This window comes from Cervus canadensis, chromosome 6 (assembly GCF_019320065.1).
Source record: "Cervus canadensis isolate Bull #8, Minnesota chromosome 6, ASM1932006v1, whole genome shotgun sequence".
Classification (NCBI taxonomy): domain Eukaryota; kingdom Metazoa; phylum Chordata; class Mammalia; order Artiodactyla; family Cervidae; genus Cervus; species Cervus canadensis.
Window position 1 is genome coordinate 23384451 of NC_057391.1, and position 15231 is coordinate 23399681.

At 55.2% G+C, this 15231-nt stretch overlaps 2 protein-coding genes across 8 annotated transcripts; one reads left to right on the forward strand and one right to left on the reverse strand.

The window, feature by feature from the left end:
- The first annotated feature begins 269 nt into the window (after positions 1–269).
- On the forward strand, positions 270–14810 carry ZNF219 (zinc finger protein 219). Of its 5 annotated transcripts, none has more exons than XM_043471289.1 (5): positions 270–446; positions 11301–11393; positions 11683–13090; positions 13399–13530; positions 13750–14810. In XM_043471289.1, the coding sequence occupies exons 2-5, from the start codon at positions 11388–11390 to the stop codon at positions 14352–14354; spliced, it is 2151 nt and encodes a 716-aa protein (XP_043327224.1). In that variant the 5' UTR covers positions 270–446; positions 11301–11387; the 3' UTR covers positions 14355–14810. The 5 variants fall into 5 exon arrangements, with proteins under 5 accessions (XP_043327224.1, XP_043327221.1, XP_043327220.1 ...); XM_043471286.1 differs by lacking the exon at positions 270–446 and adding an exon at positions 5910–6107; XM_043471285.1 differs by lacking the exon at positions 270–446 and adding an exon at positions 6219–6608.
- Positions 1235–4803, reverse strand: TMEM253 (transmembrane protein 253). 3 transcript variants are annotated; one of them, XM_043471302.1, is made up of 7 exons: positions 3957–4803; positions 3699–3836; positions 3204–3314; positions 3063–3119; positions 2669–2779; positions 2407–2553; positions 1235–1855 (listed from the first exon to the last, which is right to left on the reverse strand). In XM_043471302.1, exons 2-7 carry the CDS (start codon positions 3798–3800, stop codon positions 1775–1777), a joined length of 609 nt encoding a protein of 202 aa, XP_043327237.1. In that variant the 5' UTR covers positions 3801–3836; positions 3957–4803; the 3' UTR covers positions 1235–1774. The 3 variants fall into 3 exon arrangements, with proteins under 3 accessions (XP_043327237.1, XP_043327235.1, XP_043327238.1); XM_043471300.1 differs by having other exon boundaries at positions 2663–2779; XM_043471303.1 differs by lacking the exon at positions 2669–2779.
- Positions 14811–15231: the final 421 nt, after the last annotated feature.

A 15231-nucleotide genomic window follows, 5' to 3' on the forward strand; every position in this document is an offset into this window, starting at 1 on the left:
TCTGATCATATCACTAAAACTTGTTGCTCCTACGTGGAAGACAGTTAAGAATGAATTGTTGACTTTTATTCCTAGCTTCTTCAGCTACCACCACCTTCTGATTTTGAGGAAAATTATTGTGAGTGCTTCACAGATGAGCTCTCCATTATTTCGGCATTTAGACTGGGCGTGGGGGCGGGGGGAGATTTTGTTTTCTCATTCCAGAGCCTAATCCCAGAACTGTCCCCACCCACTAATACTCACACAATCTTGTCATAGGGCAACTATTACCACTCCCAAGGTGTCACAAACAGCTGGCGCCACGGCAATGTCAGGGCAATGCAGCCAGGCTGCGCTCTTTCCTCACTGGTGCCTGGGCTTGGTTAAGCCTGGAGAAGCAGCCTTCTCAAGTGGGAACAAAAATGAATGTGAGGCGCACACCCATCCCGGCACTATGTGAATTTGGGGTGAGTTTTCTTAGTATTGCAGCTCTGGTCAATTTCTAGTTTCTCTAGCGGCTAGCAAGCTGTCCGGTTGGTGCTACTGGGTGCCCTCATTTTCCTGGGCTTTTCTCAAGCCCACCTGAACTTGCCATCTTTGCACACTTGCAAAGGTCATAAACGGTGGGGGCTGAGCACAACCAGAGCTTCAGCAAGCGCGCCGCAGCTGGGATCAAAGGTCGGCAGGGCTGCCGAGAGGCTGAGCCTGCGCAGTTCCGCTCCCGCCTTGGAGAGAAAGGGTGGCGGCAACGCGGGATCGTTACACCGGCTAGCTCACAAGAGGCGGGAAAACCTTAGGTTGGGTCGCCGTGTCCCTCCCTCTTCCTGCCCTGTCCACCCCGTCTGCCCAGCCAGTCCGTCCTCCTCAGGCGCCTAGGCCCCGGGGGAGGGGGATGAGAAGGGCCCTGGGCTTCTGACTCATCATCTCCAACCCCTTTCTCGCGCGCGCTCCAAGTCTCAGGACTTTGGACCTGGGCACTGTGGGAGGGGGCGCGGCCACAGCATCTGGGAAACCCCAGTTCTGCCGAGGGGCAGCCCTCAACCCCAGCCGGTCTCCAAAGCTACCAGATGGAGGAATGTAGAACCCCAGTCAGTTCTCAGTTACCGAGGTTGGGGTGGTGGCGCCCCCGCGTAGAACTGCCCGCCCAGCTCCTCCCTGCACGCGGGGCCAGTGGTCGCGTCCGAGGAAACGCTCGTCTAGGCCCAGATTTCCAGCGCCTCGCGTCATTCAGCAGATGCACAGCGCCCCCACCACAGAAGGGAAGGCTCTTTATTTCCCAGCAGGCCACGGGGCGGCGAGGCATCCTGGGATTTGTAGTTTCCGCTAGAGTAGAAAGGCACCAGATCGAAGCGAGAGAACGAAAGCACCAGTAGTGAATTGATTTCAGAGTGGGCGTGTACGGGAACCCGGGTTTGGAGTGAATGGGATTGTGAAAGGTGGAAATCTTGGAAACAGTGAGATGAGGCAGATGTGAAGCTGGGGAGGCAGTGGGTAAGAATGGAAGGGAGGAAATGGATCTAGCTGAAAGTTAGTTTAAAGATATCTTATCTTGCAGGCAGTCAGATTCTCAGGACTGTGAGGTGATGAAAGACTCAGTCTAGTTATTGCTTTCCCCAGCAGGGAAGGGTAAAGCAAGGGGCCTAGTCAGAGTGAAAACTGAAGGCACTCCACTGGACTTCATGTATGTCTCAGGGGACTCCATCTAATTTGAGTTCAGGGGGATGCGGTGCAGGAGAGTCTGGAGAATGTTCCCGTCGGGTAGGAGAGCAGCACATGTCTGCTTCCACTTGCCAGCTCACTCATTTGTTCTCTTTGCTGTGCTAGCCACTGTGGGACCAGTCTCCAACTCAGGAACTTCCTCCAACTCTGAGAGGCCCTGAAAACCAGACAGTTGTGAGGTGAGCAAACTTAAAGTGTGAGAAAGGAATCCCAAAGAGATGCAGCTTCCTCATCTCCCATTTTTTTCCCTCATGTTCCCATAGTCCTTCCAATATGTAGTCACATTCCTAAAGCTCTCCCACATTTCTAGCCCCAACCATTTAGATACTCAGTTTCCTCTAACCCATCACTAGGAGAAAGTGAAAGTGAAGTCAGTCAGTGTGTCTGACTCTTTGCGACCCCATGGACTGTAGCCTACCAGGCTCCTCAGTCCATGGAATTTTCCAGGCAAGAGTACTGTAATGGGTTGCCATTTCCTTCTCCAGGGGATCTTCCCAACCCAGGGATCGAACCCGGGTCTCCTGCACTGCTTTACGGTCTGAGTCTCCTAGCCATCACTAGGAGAGACATGTCCAAAGCCAGAAAACTAATAAGTTTCAGTTTAACAACCCCGCCTGCCCCGCCCCATTTTCTCTTAAGTACCATTGACCAGGATAGCCAGTGAAAAAATGAGCTTCTAGCTCTCTGCTTCCTCCCTGCCCTCAATACCTCCTGTAGCTCCTGGTAGCGCAGACTCTGGCTTCTGCAGCATCTTGGCTTCCTCTGGCTCAGCAGGAACAGGGCGTATGCTGAGACCAGCACTCCCCCTAGAGTGAAGGCCTCAGCGCTGAGCTCCAGCATCAGCAAGCCGGCTAGCTGTAGGTAGATGGGGCTGAGGGTGTGCTGCAGGGGACCCTGCACCTATCTGCCCTTGTCCTTTCCCCTCCTCTTGCCTCCGCATCCTCCCACATTCTCCTTTATTCACTTGTACCTGGGAGGAGACAGTTGGGGCAGACATCAAGGCTGTCTTCATCACCTCGACCACCAATGCGATGAAGCCCGAGATCAGATTAAAGGTGTTGAATATCATCATGGCGCGCACCTGCCAGTGAGCCAGTTGAGTCCTGCCAGCCTAGGGGACTCATTGGAACCTGAAGCCCCACCTGTAGCCTAGCTGAAAACAAAACTCAGCTCCTATTCCTCCACCTCCAAACAAGACCATCAGCCCTTTAACTTTCTTATTTTCCCCTCTCGGGGTTTTAGGCCAGTCACAGGCAGAGAGCTGACACAATTAGTCAACAGAAATTCACTTCCTAGACTGAGATGTGTGTGTGTGTGTGTTTTAGGGGGTGGGAGAATAGTACTACATTCTTTTCCCTTCTCACCTTCCAGAGACGGGGTGCTCTGCGCAGTTCAAGGGTAACAATCCCAGTGAGGAGACCCTGAATGATGAGAAAGGCAAGTGGTGAGGTCTGGCTTGTTAGGGAGGGGCCCTTCCTTCTACCCTCCCACGGGGTAGTTCTTACCAGTATGCCAGGCCCAAGTGGCAGTGCTGTGGTCATGTGACAAGCAGAGTTCAGGCAGGCTACTGAGACAGCAAAGGGCAGCACAGCCACTGCCAGCCACAGCTGGCTCACCTGGAGGCCAGATGCAGTGTAGTTGAAGGGAAACTCAGGAACTCCCTTCCTCCCAATCCTTGGCTCTTCTAGAGATCAGCAATTGGGAGGAATGCATAGTGCCAGAGAGTAGTCAACCAAGGGCCATAAGGAGAAGGAGATATCTTTTAATTTTTCTGCCTCATGCTGTAGTTCAGTTACTTGCCTATGTGTTTTCCCCATATGGAGAATCTACTTGGAGATTAAGGGTCTTGCCTTGTTTGTTTTATATTTCCTCCACCCTCCTCCCACTCAGAGCCTAGCACAGTTTCAGGCACTTGATAGGTGCTTACAAAACATGTGTAGGACTGAACTGGGGGGACACGTGAACATGCTGAGGGGCGGGGTGGGGCAGCTTGGTCTCACCGCCAGCACCAGGAGGCGCCCACTCTGCCTGTGCCTGGCCCAGTGCTGTAGCTTTTCCAGACGAAGGCTAGGTCTCTCTTGCTGACCGGCTCTGTCCTCCATGGTTCCCTTGATCACTAGAGCTCCGTGATTTCTAGCCTGGGGACAATGCATTATGATACTCATCAGAAGACAGGACATACAGCAACATCTCTTTCAGCTGCCCCTCTGCCCGCTTTCAATATCCAGGAAGTTGAGGCTTAGAGTCCTTATACCTACCTAGTCTGAAGCAGCTGCTCCAAAGGGATGGGTCCCAATCGGGCCTGGAGCTCCTGGCGGGGCTCCTGGTAGCTCAGAGCAGACGACAAACTTGTCCTGGCAGAGACAGGCTCTCAGGGCTGAGGTGTGGTGGGGCAAAGGTCCCTATGAGGGCCTATGGATCCAGGGAGTGGCGGTGGGTAGACACCAGCCTCAGTTCACTCTACTAGATACCTCGCCCTATCTCATTCTGTTCCCATTTCCTGTTGACCCCGTCTCTGCCCATCCTTGGTGCCTCTTCTGATCACTCACCTATCGACATGGATACTATCACCCTGGGCTCCAATGTCCCATTTCCATCTAATGTTTCCTTTTTTAGGGGGCTTCCTCCTTAAATTACTTGCCATTCTGTAGGGAAATCCCACCTCACTCTCTGGATTAGTCCCATCATTACCACTTGAAGGTTTGTCCCAACACCAGCCAAGACCTGGCTTCTTATCTCTCACTTTCTGGACAATTTCTCCTCTCCCATTCCTTTCTTGAAGGATTTACTCTGGATTGGGCACTGACTAAGTGGATGGAGAGCTCTATTTATAGTAGGGATTGTTTTTGACTCAGTGATAACCTGTAGTTAGACATGTTAGAAGATGGTCCTTAAATGGTCAGTCTTGGAAAGGACACTATTGCAACAATTAATATTTTTGAGGGACAGACGTTGCCTTGCAGCCAGGCAAGCTCTGACACTTTCCCAGCTGTGTGGCCTTGGATACATTATTCTACCAATTTGAACCTCAGTTTGTTGAAACTGAGTGAAAAAAGGCGGACAGTAATATGACTGGGAAGGATTGTTGACTCAGAGTGGGTACATAATAACCATTAATGATGCTGATTAGTTTATACTGATGTACCTGATGCCCATATATTACAGCACTTATTCAGAAGCTAAACTGGGGTCATTTATTTCTACACACCAGGGAGGCCTGGTGTGCTGCAGTTCCTGGGGTCGAAAAGAGTTGGACACAACTTAGCTACTGAACAGCAATAAAGAAGCAGAATCACCTGGGCCCAAATATATATTCTGTAGATCAAAAGTAGGAAAAGCCCACCTTGGTGCGAGCCTGACTTCTTGAGGCAACCAGATCTATGTTGAAATCCCAGAGCAACCCAGGTGACCTTGGGCAAGTTACTTAATCTCTGTTTTCTTATCATTAAAGGCAAATTAATACCAATCTCAAGGGGTTGCCTTAAGTATTAAAAGAGAAAATGCATATGAACCAATTCAGTCCAGCACCTGGCACATACATGCTCAATAAATATGAATGGCTATTATTAATTAAAGACCAAAGACTGAGCCAGAAGACCCCAGGAGTTAGAACTAGGAGGCAGGGTCCTGGGAGGCAAGTGGCTTTCTGTGTGAGCCACTTCTGCCCTGTTCAGTGCTGTGCCAACTCACTGGAACACTGTGCCCACTCTTCTTTCCTGGGCAGTGAGAATCACATTTAAAGGGATCCTGAGAACTGTTGTGTCTACTCTCTCCTCTATCCTTATGTACATTAATTTTATTTTGTGGCGATGGCCTGACAGAATGTGAGATGTTGGGCTTGCACTGAGTATCCCTTAGCTGGTAGGCCAGTGGAAAGAGACTAGCCTCATTTTCCTTACCTGTAAATGCAGACTAATTACAGAAGTGTTATTGGAAGGATTGTATACTATTAAATATGTGATCAGGCATTCAGTGAAATATTGATCAAATCTAAGTATCCAGTTTACAAATTTGTAGTCCCTGTGTAGATTACAATCTCCTCGAGGGAGAGTACCACATTCCCCTGCTGTGTTCATCCCCCACGGCACTGAGCGTAGTGCTTGGTACTTAGTAAGCACTCAGTAAATATTTGCTGTATTGAAGAGCCATTAAAGTGACTTAAGGAATGGAAAAACAGAATTCGAGAGGAAGGAGCAGGAATTGTTTATCAAGAACAGAAAGGACCGAAGAGTAACTTTAATGTTTCTTACACGGCGCCGACATTAACTATCTCTATAATCGCCCCTCCTCCTCCCCCAAAACAGAGACAGAAATTGTAAGGGAGAGGCTTTGAGATAAAACCCCAGGAAGAACTTCCCGAGTCTGTGCATGTTGGGGCAGAAAGAGCGGCAGAGCCAGCTCCTTCCCTGGTATGTCCGGGTTTAGGGTGGGAGGGGCAGTCCTGCTTGGAGGCTGGGGGAAGGACGAGATGACCTTTCAAAATCTCTTCCAGTCTCCTGTTGGAATCATCCGTGCGCCCCACCCCCGTTCCCCCCCCCTCCTCCGACAGCGCCCCCAGTCTCCAAACGGCCCGCACCCCGCCCCTGGCGGCCGCCTCTCGCGGCTCCCGGGGTCCCCTGCTCCCAGTCCCCGGAGCCACAGCCCCGCTCCCGCTCCCGCTCCCGTGCGGCTCCCAGCCCCGCCGCGCCGCCCCCCGCATGCTAATGGCCGGGCCGCCTCCCGCCGCACACAATGCGGGCCGGGGCCGGGGGCGGGGGACCGGGGAGGGGGCGGGGGCCGGGCCGGGGGCGGGGGGGCCGGGGCCCGGCGCATCTCCCCCGGCCCCACGTAACGCTGACGCCCGCGCCGCCGGCCCGCCGCCCGCCGCCGCCGCCGCCGCCGCCCGCTCCGCCGCCGCCCGCCCGGGGCTCGTGAGTAGCCGCTCCCCCCACTCCCGGCCCCCCCTCCGCCACCCGGCCCCCGCCCCCGGCCCCCGCCCCCCCTCCCGGAGGGGGGGCCCCGCTCCGCGCGCCCGGCTCGGAGCAGGTGCAGGGGGCGGGGGCGGGGGAGGGGCGCCGGCTCGGCCCCAAGCAAACTTCGCCCAGAGCTCCTGGGGGGGCGGGGTGGGGGCGGCGGCCACGGAAGCCCGGAGAGCTAGGGGGGCCTCGAAGGAGGGGGGGCAGGTGGGGGAGTCGGGAAAGCGGACACCAAAGGGGAAAGGCCAGCGGGGGTGGGGGGGGCGGTCGTCTTTGTAGGGGCCCGAAGGCAGGGCGCGAGGGGCCTGGGGGTGCCGGGCGGCCGAACTGGGAACCAGAGTGGATGAGTGCCCCCCGGCCCAGGTAGGGCTGATGGAGGAGGAGGGGGAAGGGACCCAAACTCTCCGGGAGCGGGGGATGGGGGAGGGGAGAGGATGGGGGGGTGCTTCCCTCTCTGCGTCCCAAACAAAGTGTCACAAAGAGCTCGGCCGGCGGCAGCGGCGGAGGCGGCTGCAACTCAGCTTTTGTTCTCCGGGCCCGGGTAGCTGAGCCTTGGCCTCCCAGTCTCCCAACCCTGTCCCCCATCATCCTTCTGGTTTATCTTCCCCGGGAGGGGCCCGGGGTGCTGCTAGAAGAACCTCTTGTGCAAGATCAAAGGTCTTGCCCTACTTGCCAACCTGCTTCTGGGAGGGAGATTTTCCCAGAGTCTTTCCTACCCACTCCCCACCCCCTAATCTGAGAACTGAGGTTCATATGGGTGCTGAGACTCTGACCTTTCTAGGGTCAGCTCCAGCTAAGGGGGCTTAGGGCGGGCTGCATGCCCCTCCCCCAGATCCAGGTCCTTCAGAACTTTCAGAAGAGGGGTCAACTTGGGACATGCCTCTGGGATAAGATTCACCATGGTGGGGTGGCTGTAGGTGAGCAGGTGTACCTCCCTCTCACCTCTTGCTGTCCATTTGAAACCCACAACTGAGGTCTGTAGCCCCCCACTCAGGGTAGTGAGGATGGAAGAAAGGAGGCTTTACCAAGAACTCAGTCTAAAAGGTGGGCAGGCTGTGCTATGAGGTCAGTTTTGGGGGAACCACCTGAGCGGTGCAGTTCAGAGGACCATGGGAAGGAGGCCATAAAAGTGAACTAGTGGCGTGTCTATGTGATAAAGGTGGTCTTGACTCTAGACCACCTAAGGAGTTCCCTTTCAACTCCATCTAGTACAGCATTAATCATAATTGTTAGAGGATTTGGAAGGTGTAAATATTCTCAGAGGGAAAAACATCGAGTATTAGAGATGACCAGAGACAGAGACCTAGTCACTGTCCTTCAGGCCCAAAACTTCAAGTCCTGAACCATTGCCCCTTACACTTTGACCCTAAAAGCTTTTGAAACAGAAAGTTTGAATCTTCATGGTCCTCCAGACAGCAGATGCATCTATGTACTTGTCCCTGTTGTTTCTAAGAGTCTTCTAACCAACCCTTCCATCCTTCCCTACTCAGTAAGGTTTGATGATCCACACCCCCTTTCCCACCAGGTCTCCTAGCACATAAAAGGAGTTGGCCTATTGCTTTGGAAAGATTTTGGATCCCTATCCCTGGCCCTACATCCCTGTAGAACCCAAATAAGGGCAAAATAACCCTTGATTCCCACTGAGGGTGGGAAGTAGGTCAGTGCTACTGCCTGGCTAAGTCTCGTGGTTGGTGTTTAGGGCCTGACTATAGAAAACTCTGATTATTGCCCACAGGCAATGCATGCATGATCTGGGTTCCAGGTCAGTTCATAAAATCTGGGGCTCTGGGGCTCTGTCAGTGCTTTCTCCTACTGAGAAGAACTTGTGGGATCAGGTTCTTGCGACCTCTTTGGTGAGGAGATGATTCTGGAGATCTTGACTGAGTCTAGGAGGGTCTCTCAGTGGGTTTTGTTGATTTGAGGCTACCCTCTGGGGAAACTTTCTGCTTGGGAATTCAGCTTCACTTTGAGCTTTCTTGTATATCACTGCATTTCCGTCCTGGAAAACTGCTATGTGCAAAGCAGTGTTTTGTTTTGTTTTTGGGAGGAAGCTTTGCCCAATTCCTACTCTACTTGCCTTGGTATGAGATCAGCCTCCCATGAGGTATTTTGTTTACTATCCTATAGGCAGTTTTAAGGGCCCTAGAATCTTCTCAGAATCAGAGTATGTGCCCATAGGTTAGTCAGCTATGACCATGCAGTATTCCCAGCCTCCTCCCCCTCCTCCCCCACCATCTGCTTCCTCTGAATATACCAGATTGGCTGTACACCAGGATGTTCCGGGAATCCCCAGGAGAGCAACAGAATGTGATGGACCCAAATATGATGCCTCAGTAACTCATTCCAGGATGTACAAACTGTAACTGTCAGAACACTCCTTATAGCTAATTAAAATTCTTCTAGTTACATCTATTTTCTGTTACATCTGTCTATTTTCAGTGACATCCAAAAGGCCAAAATAATCCCTCTGGTACCACTGGTTTCTTTTTCCCCCTCTACGGTTTCCAGATAAGAATTTCTAAAAATCCTCTGGCTTTTCTCATTGCCTTATGTGAGGTGCTAAAATGGCAAATGTGGCCCCTCTAGCACTTGATTGCTCTATGGTATGGAGGTGGCCAAAGAGGCTCCTCTGGTAGCCCACTGCACTCTCCATGGTACTGAAGGAATGACCATTTGTTTCAACATCTCTCTGGGGTCCAGAAGAGTCCTATGACTCAGAACCACAAAACTTTTGAACTGGAGGGGACCATCAGTATAAATTAGTCTAACCCCCTTATTTTACAAATGAGTAAACTGGGAAGTTAAGTGATTTACTGAAGGTTGCAGGGCTATTAATGATCTGACTGGGCCCACAATAGTGTTGTGTACCCCCTCAGTCCTACACTAATTCATCTTTCATTATATTACTTAATGAACTCAACAAGGCTCTTGGTCTCAGGAAAGGGGCTTATTTGGAGGATCCAGAAGATGAGAGTGGATGCCTTAATTTGGAGCTGCAGAAATAAAGATATTAAAAGTTGTGGTGGAGGTTGTTTAGTGACCTTGGACAAAGACATTTTGTTAATTAATCTCCTGTTAATAAAATTCCCATCACCCAGATTCCACATGTAACAGGTACCTGACCCTTCATAGCGTCTTGTCCCATCTACTAAACGTCAAAAATTAAAGCATCCTTGGGTCTCCAGAGCCTTTTTTCTTTGCAGGGCTGACCCTAGCTCAGTTCTCTTCTGTTACAATTCCTTAAGCAAAATAATGCTGAATCCTTTTCTTTCTCTGTAACCAATTTCAGTTCCATAATGCCTATTGTAAGGAGGTTCTTTATACCTCAAACATTCTGTCTCAAGCCAAAAAAAAAAAAAGAATTCAGGTAAGGTCCACATTTGTCTAGCTTTGACCACATACAGTTCTATATGTAAGCAAGAAAGACAGACTAGATGACTTCTGGTCATTCTTCTAGGCCTATTTCCATGAATCTTAATTCTGAGGTTGCTTCTAAGTCCTAATGCTAACCTCCTCTGCAGCTTAGAATCAGGAGATCCTCGCCCCCCACCCCCACCCCGAAGTCCTCTTCCTCTCGGTGCTCTTCTCCTTCCTCAGAACTGGAGCTCTGCACATCCCAGGCCCAGGGAATTGTAGCCTGGAGAATTTTAACCCTTTTCAGCTCAGAGCTTGTGCTGAGCCCCTATCTGTGCAGATGGCCCAGCCCCGCCCCCCGTCCCTCACTCCAGCCTCTTGAGCTCAGAGCCAGTGTAATCCTCCTCTTGTGTGAGGGAGCCTCTCCCCTGCAGAGAGGAGGAAAGCCTACCTCGGAACAGCCCTGGACAAAGGGGCTGAGGTGCCCCGTCAAACTGCAGGCTCCAAGGTTTGAAACGAGGGGATGAATTCTATCCGGTATTTGCAGTTTTTAACCCCTTCCCGAGGCCAGCAGCGCCTCTTAACTTCCACTCCTCCCCCAACTCTCTCTTCATTCCTTTTCCCTCTGGCTCTCTCCCCCTTCATGCCCCTCCCCCTCTGTCTGTCTCCAGACTCTGCTGCTGGGAGGTGTTTCTCTCCCATGCATGAATGAGTCTCTGTAATGAATGGAAATGAATGGATCAGGAATCCAGGCGGAGGGAGGAAGAATAAGGGGGAAAGACAGAAAGACAGGATAAAGGCAGAAGGAAGAACTATGGAGCCTGCAAGAATGTTTGGCTGGCTGGTCAGTTAGGGGTCTGAGAGCAACTGGTCCCACTTGGATAGCTGAGGAGCATGGCAAGCCGACCCCATTTGCTTTTCCCACTGCACAGCCCAGTTTAAATGAGAGAAGAGTATACTGTGATGGTCTCTTCCACCACCAGGGTGGCAGAGACTTGGGTGGGGGGCGTGGTGGTGGTGGTGGTGGTGATGGTTGTTGTGGATAAGGCATTTAAAATGAATAATTTGGGGGGAAGAAATCTGGGTTATCAGGGAGCCTTGTGGACAAATAAAGTAGTACAAGTTTTGAAGACAGCAGCTTCCTGCTGTCTCAGGATGTAAGGGAGGAGAAGGGATAGATTCCAGGGTGCTAAGAGCTTGGGGCTCTCTGGAAGAGGCTGGGGTTAGGGGTGACTTTTTCCACTGCTGAAAATCAGGGCTCATCCTTTGCTCCAAATCTGTCTCTTGCTTTAGCTCTTCAGCACCTGTTGCCTTCACTAGCAGCTTTTCCCCCCTCCTCTTCCGTACACTCCTCAGAACCAAAGAATGTGAAGGGGGTCCATGGAGGTGAGTGAGGCTCTGGCCTGAACCTACAAGTACCTGCAACTATACTTCCTCCCCTCCTTACCTCTCTTTCTGTCTCTCTGGCCTCCCATTATTAAGTTATTTCCGTGGTCCCAAAAGCTCAGTTCCCATTCATCCCCCAACTTCCTCGAGGTGAGTGGGAGGGGCCCCCGGTGTTCTTGGTTCAGGCCCCGATCCACCCTCTCTTGGGTTCCTCTGGCTCTCCATGTCCATGTCTGCCCCACAGCTCTCCCTTCTCCACCCTTCGCTCTGTTTACATCTTTCTCCACAGGGCTCACGTCCCCGCGCCCCGGTCGGCCACCTAGCGCCGTCGCCCCCGGCTTTCGACGGCGAACTGGATCTGCAGCGCTACTCCAACGGGCCAGGCGTGAGCGCCGGGTCTCCAGGGATGGGAGCAGTAGGCTGGTCTGAAAGTCGCGCAGGCGAACGGCGCTTCCCCTGCCCTGTATGCGGGAAGCGCTTCCGCTTCAACTCTATCCTGGCTTTGCACCTGCGGGCGCACCCAGGCGCCCAGGCCTTCCAGTGCCCGCACTGCGGCCACCGTGCGGCGCAGCGGGCGCTGCTGCGCTCACACCTGCGCACGCACCAGCCCGAGCGCCCGCGAAGCCCCGCGGCGCGCCTGTTGCTGGAGTTGGAGGAGCGCGCTCTACTGCGGGAGGCCCGGCTGGGGAGACCTCGAAGCTCAGGGGGCCTGCAGGCCACCCCAGCCACCGAGGGCCTGGCGCGGCCCCAGGCTCCTTCGTCGTCCGCCTTCCGTTGCCCCTTCTGCAAAGGCAAATTTCGCACCGCGGCGGAGCGCGAACGCCACCTGCACATTCTGCACAGGCCCTGGAAGTGCGGCCTGTGTAGTTTCGGCTCCAGCCAGGAGGAGGAGCTGCTGCACCACAGCCTGACGGCCCACGGAGCTCCCGAACGCCCCCTGGCGGCCGCCTCGGCTGCGCCCCAGCCCCAGCCTCCACCCCAGCCTGAACCTAGATCGGTCCCTGAGCCAGAGCCGGAGCCTGAAAGTGAGGCAACCCCCGCCCCCGCTCCTGCTGCTCCCGAGGAGCCCCCCGCGCCTCCGGAGTTCCGCTGTCAAGTGTGTGGCCAGAGCTTCACGCAGTCCTGGTTTCTCAAGGGTCACATGCGCAAGCACAAGGCCTCCTTCGATCATGCATGTCCTGTTTGTGGCCGCTGCTTCAAGGAGCCCTGGTTCCTGAAGAACCACATGAAAGTGCACGCCAGCAAGCTGGGCCCACTGCGTGCTCCGGGGCCTGGTTCCGGGCCTGCCCGGGCCCCCCAGCCTCCTGACCTGGGTCTACTTGCCTATGAGCCTCTGGGCCCTGCGCTCCTCTTGGCCCCGGCGCCCACCCCGGCTGAGCGCCGTGAGCCTCCGAGCCTCCTGGGCTACCTGAGCCTGCGAGCCGGCGAGGCGCGGCCCAACGGTGAGGGCGCTGAGCCCGGGGCTGGCCGCAGCTTTGGAAGCTTCCGCCCCCTGCCCTCTGCTCTCCCAGCCCGGGCTCGCCGGCACCGCACCGAGGAGCCAGACGAGGAAGAGGAGGTGGTGGAGGCAGAAGAAGAGACCTGGGCCCGGAGCAGGGCGGTGGGCCCTCTGGCTTCCCTGCCCCCGCGCCCAGGCGAGGCCCCGGGGCACTCTGGGCCTGCCGCAGGGGCCCAGGCGAGGTCCACCGCCACGCAGGGTACGTAAGGATCTCCTCTAAGGGGTTCCACGTTGTGGCCCGCTCTGACGCCGCCACTGCCCTCCTGCCCCCTCCTTTTACAAAGGACCCACCTCTCATTTCTCGGTTTTCCTCCCGTAGAGGCTTTACGACCCTTTGAGGGCACAGTCCAACTCAGAGCTAGTTCGAACCTCTCAGGTTCCCGCAAACATTTGGTTTCCTCCTGGGCTGGGAGGGGAAGCAGTCCTGTGGGTGGGTATGGGGGCCCATGGACCTACTAGAGTTAGGGCAACGGGTCCCTCTGACTTCTTTTAATGCGTGTATTGCAGAAGAGAATGGGCTGTTAGTTGGAGGGGCCCGGCCTGAAGGGGGCCGGGGGGCCACCGGCAAGGATTGCCCCTTTTGTGGAAAATCCTTCCGCTCAGCGCATCACCTCAAAGTGCACCTGCGAGTGCACACAGGTGAGGGGGCAACCTCCGGGATGGGGAGGGGGCTGAGGTCAGGAAGCGGGGTGAGGGGTGCGGGTGAGAGCCACGAGAAACACCTCTTAATTCAAATCAGAAGGGTGGGTGAGGCAGTGTTTTTTTTTGGCCTGGCCCAAAGGCCTGTCCGTGGAGTGAAATGCGGGTAGGGGCGGGCAATGATCGTGACTCTGCCATCATCGCACCCCTCCTCTCCAGGAGAGCGCCCCTACAAGTGTCCGCACTGCGACTACGCGGGCACCCAGTCCGGCTCGCTCAAGTATCACCTGCAGCGCCACCACCGGGAGCAGAAGAGCGGAGCCGGTCCCGGGCCACCCCCAGAGCCGCCGCCCCCTTCCCAGCGGGGTTCGGGCCAGTCGTCCGGAGCCAAGGCGGCTCCGCAGCCTGCGACCTGGGTAGAGGGCAGAGCGAGCCCCCGGCCTCCCGCGAGTGGCGGCGCGCCGGGGTCCCGTCGGAAGCCCGCCAGCCCCGGGAGGACCCTGCGCAACGGGCGAGGCGGTGAGGCCGAGCCCCTGGACCTGTCCCTGCGGGCAGGGCCGGGAGGCGAGGCTGGGCCAGGGGGTGCCCTCCACCGATGCCTCTTCTGTCCCTTCGCCACTGGAGCCCCCGAGCTCATGGCCTTGCACCTACAAGTGCACCACAGCCGCAGGGCTCGGGGCCGCAGGCCGCCCCAGGCCGATGCATCCCCGCCCTATGCCCGAGCACCGTCAGGAGAGACCCCTCCCACTCCTCCGCAGGAAGGGGAGGAGGGCCCCGGGCTGTTGAGATCCGGAGAGGCTGGGCTAGGGGGCCAAGAAAGGTAGGGAGCCCTCTTAGGGGGCCGGTAGCTTAGTTTCCCCCGCCGGAGCGGGGCAGCGGTAGAGGTAGTTGGGTAGAGCAGCCAGCAGCGGGCAGCGTGGGACCCATATCCCAGCCCCGGGCGGACCAGAGGTGGAGGAGCAGAGAGCGTGAGGACGGTGGGCGGGCGACACCCACCCAGCCCAGGGGAGAGTCACAGTGCCTTAGCAGTGGCAGGGGTGAGGATCAAAGAACGGGGTCCCAGGGCTGGCAGAGAGGAGTGTTCCTGCTGAGGGGCAGCTCTGCCAGTCTTTGCTGGTCCATAGGCGTGAGAGTTTATTTTTGTACAATGGGTGGGGGTGGGGGGCACTGCACCCTTCTAGCCCCTTCAGGGGCCCTGTAGACGTCGCTATTTTTGGTACGATTCCTGTCATCCCTGTCGCAGAGTTGTGTCCCCAATAAACAGGTGTCTTGAGACACAGGGCACTGTGTCTGCCTGCCTATGTCCTGTCCTCCTTGGGCCACTGCATCCAGAAAAGAGTCGTTTCTTCAGGCACTTTTTACCACCCAAAGAGCTTGGTAAGAAGCTTGGGCTTTACCCTCAGGCTTTGGCTTCAGTAGCTCTGGGGTGGGGCCCATGAATTAGTATTTTAACAAGTAGCCTATTGTTCTCCTGTACTGTGATCTGAGAATGTCATCTTGAGAAACTGCTGGATGGTGCTAGACCCCAGCTTGACTGGGACCAGCTCAGCCTCAGGAAGTGCATGCAGAATGAGAGGAGGAACTTCAAGCCTCTGGAGGCCATTCCTCTGGGAGGGTGCAAGTTCACCCAGGCCCAGCTTTCTGCCAGTAAGGGGGTACAGTGTACCTTGCAGCCTTGGCTTTATTTTCTGTGTTCTAGTT

Bases quoted from the DNA above. Each gene is read 5' to 3' on its own strand.
- TMEM253 (XM_043471300.1), bottom strand. From the start codon at position 3,800: ATGGAGGACAGAGCCGGTCAGCAAGAGAGACCTAGCCTTCGTCTGGAA. The intron at 2,780-3,062 runs GTGAGAAGGGAA...GCTCACTGGCAG, and splicing joins GAGCACCCCGTCTCTGGAAG to GTGCGCGCCATGATGATATT. The intron at 2,554-2,662 runs GTGAATAAAGGA...ATCTACCTACAG, and splicing joins CTGTCTCCTCCCAGGTACAA to CTAGCCGGCTTGCTGATGCT.
- ZNF219 (XM_043471289.1), top strand. The intron at 13,091-13,398 runs GTACGTAAGGAT...CGTGTATTGCAG, and splicing joins GAGGTCCACCGCCACGCAGG to AAGAGAATGGGCTGTTAGTT. The intron at 13,531-13,749 runs GTGAGGGGGCAA...CCTCCTCTCCAG, and splicing joins GCACCTGCGAGTGCACACAG to GAGAGCGCCCCTACAAGTGT.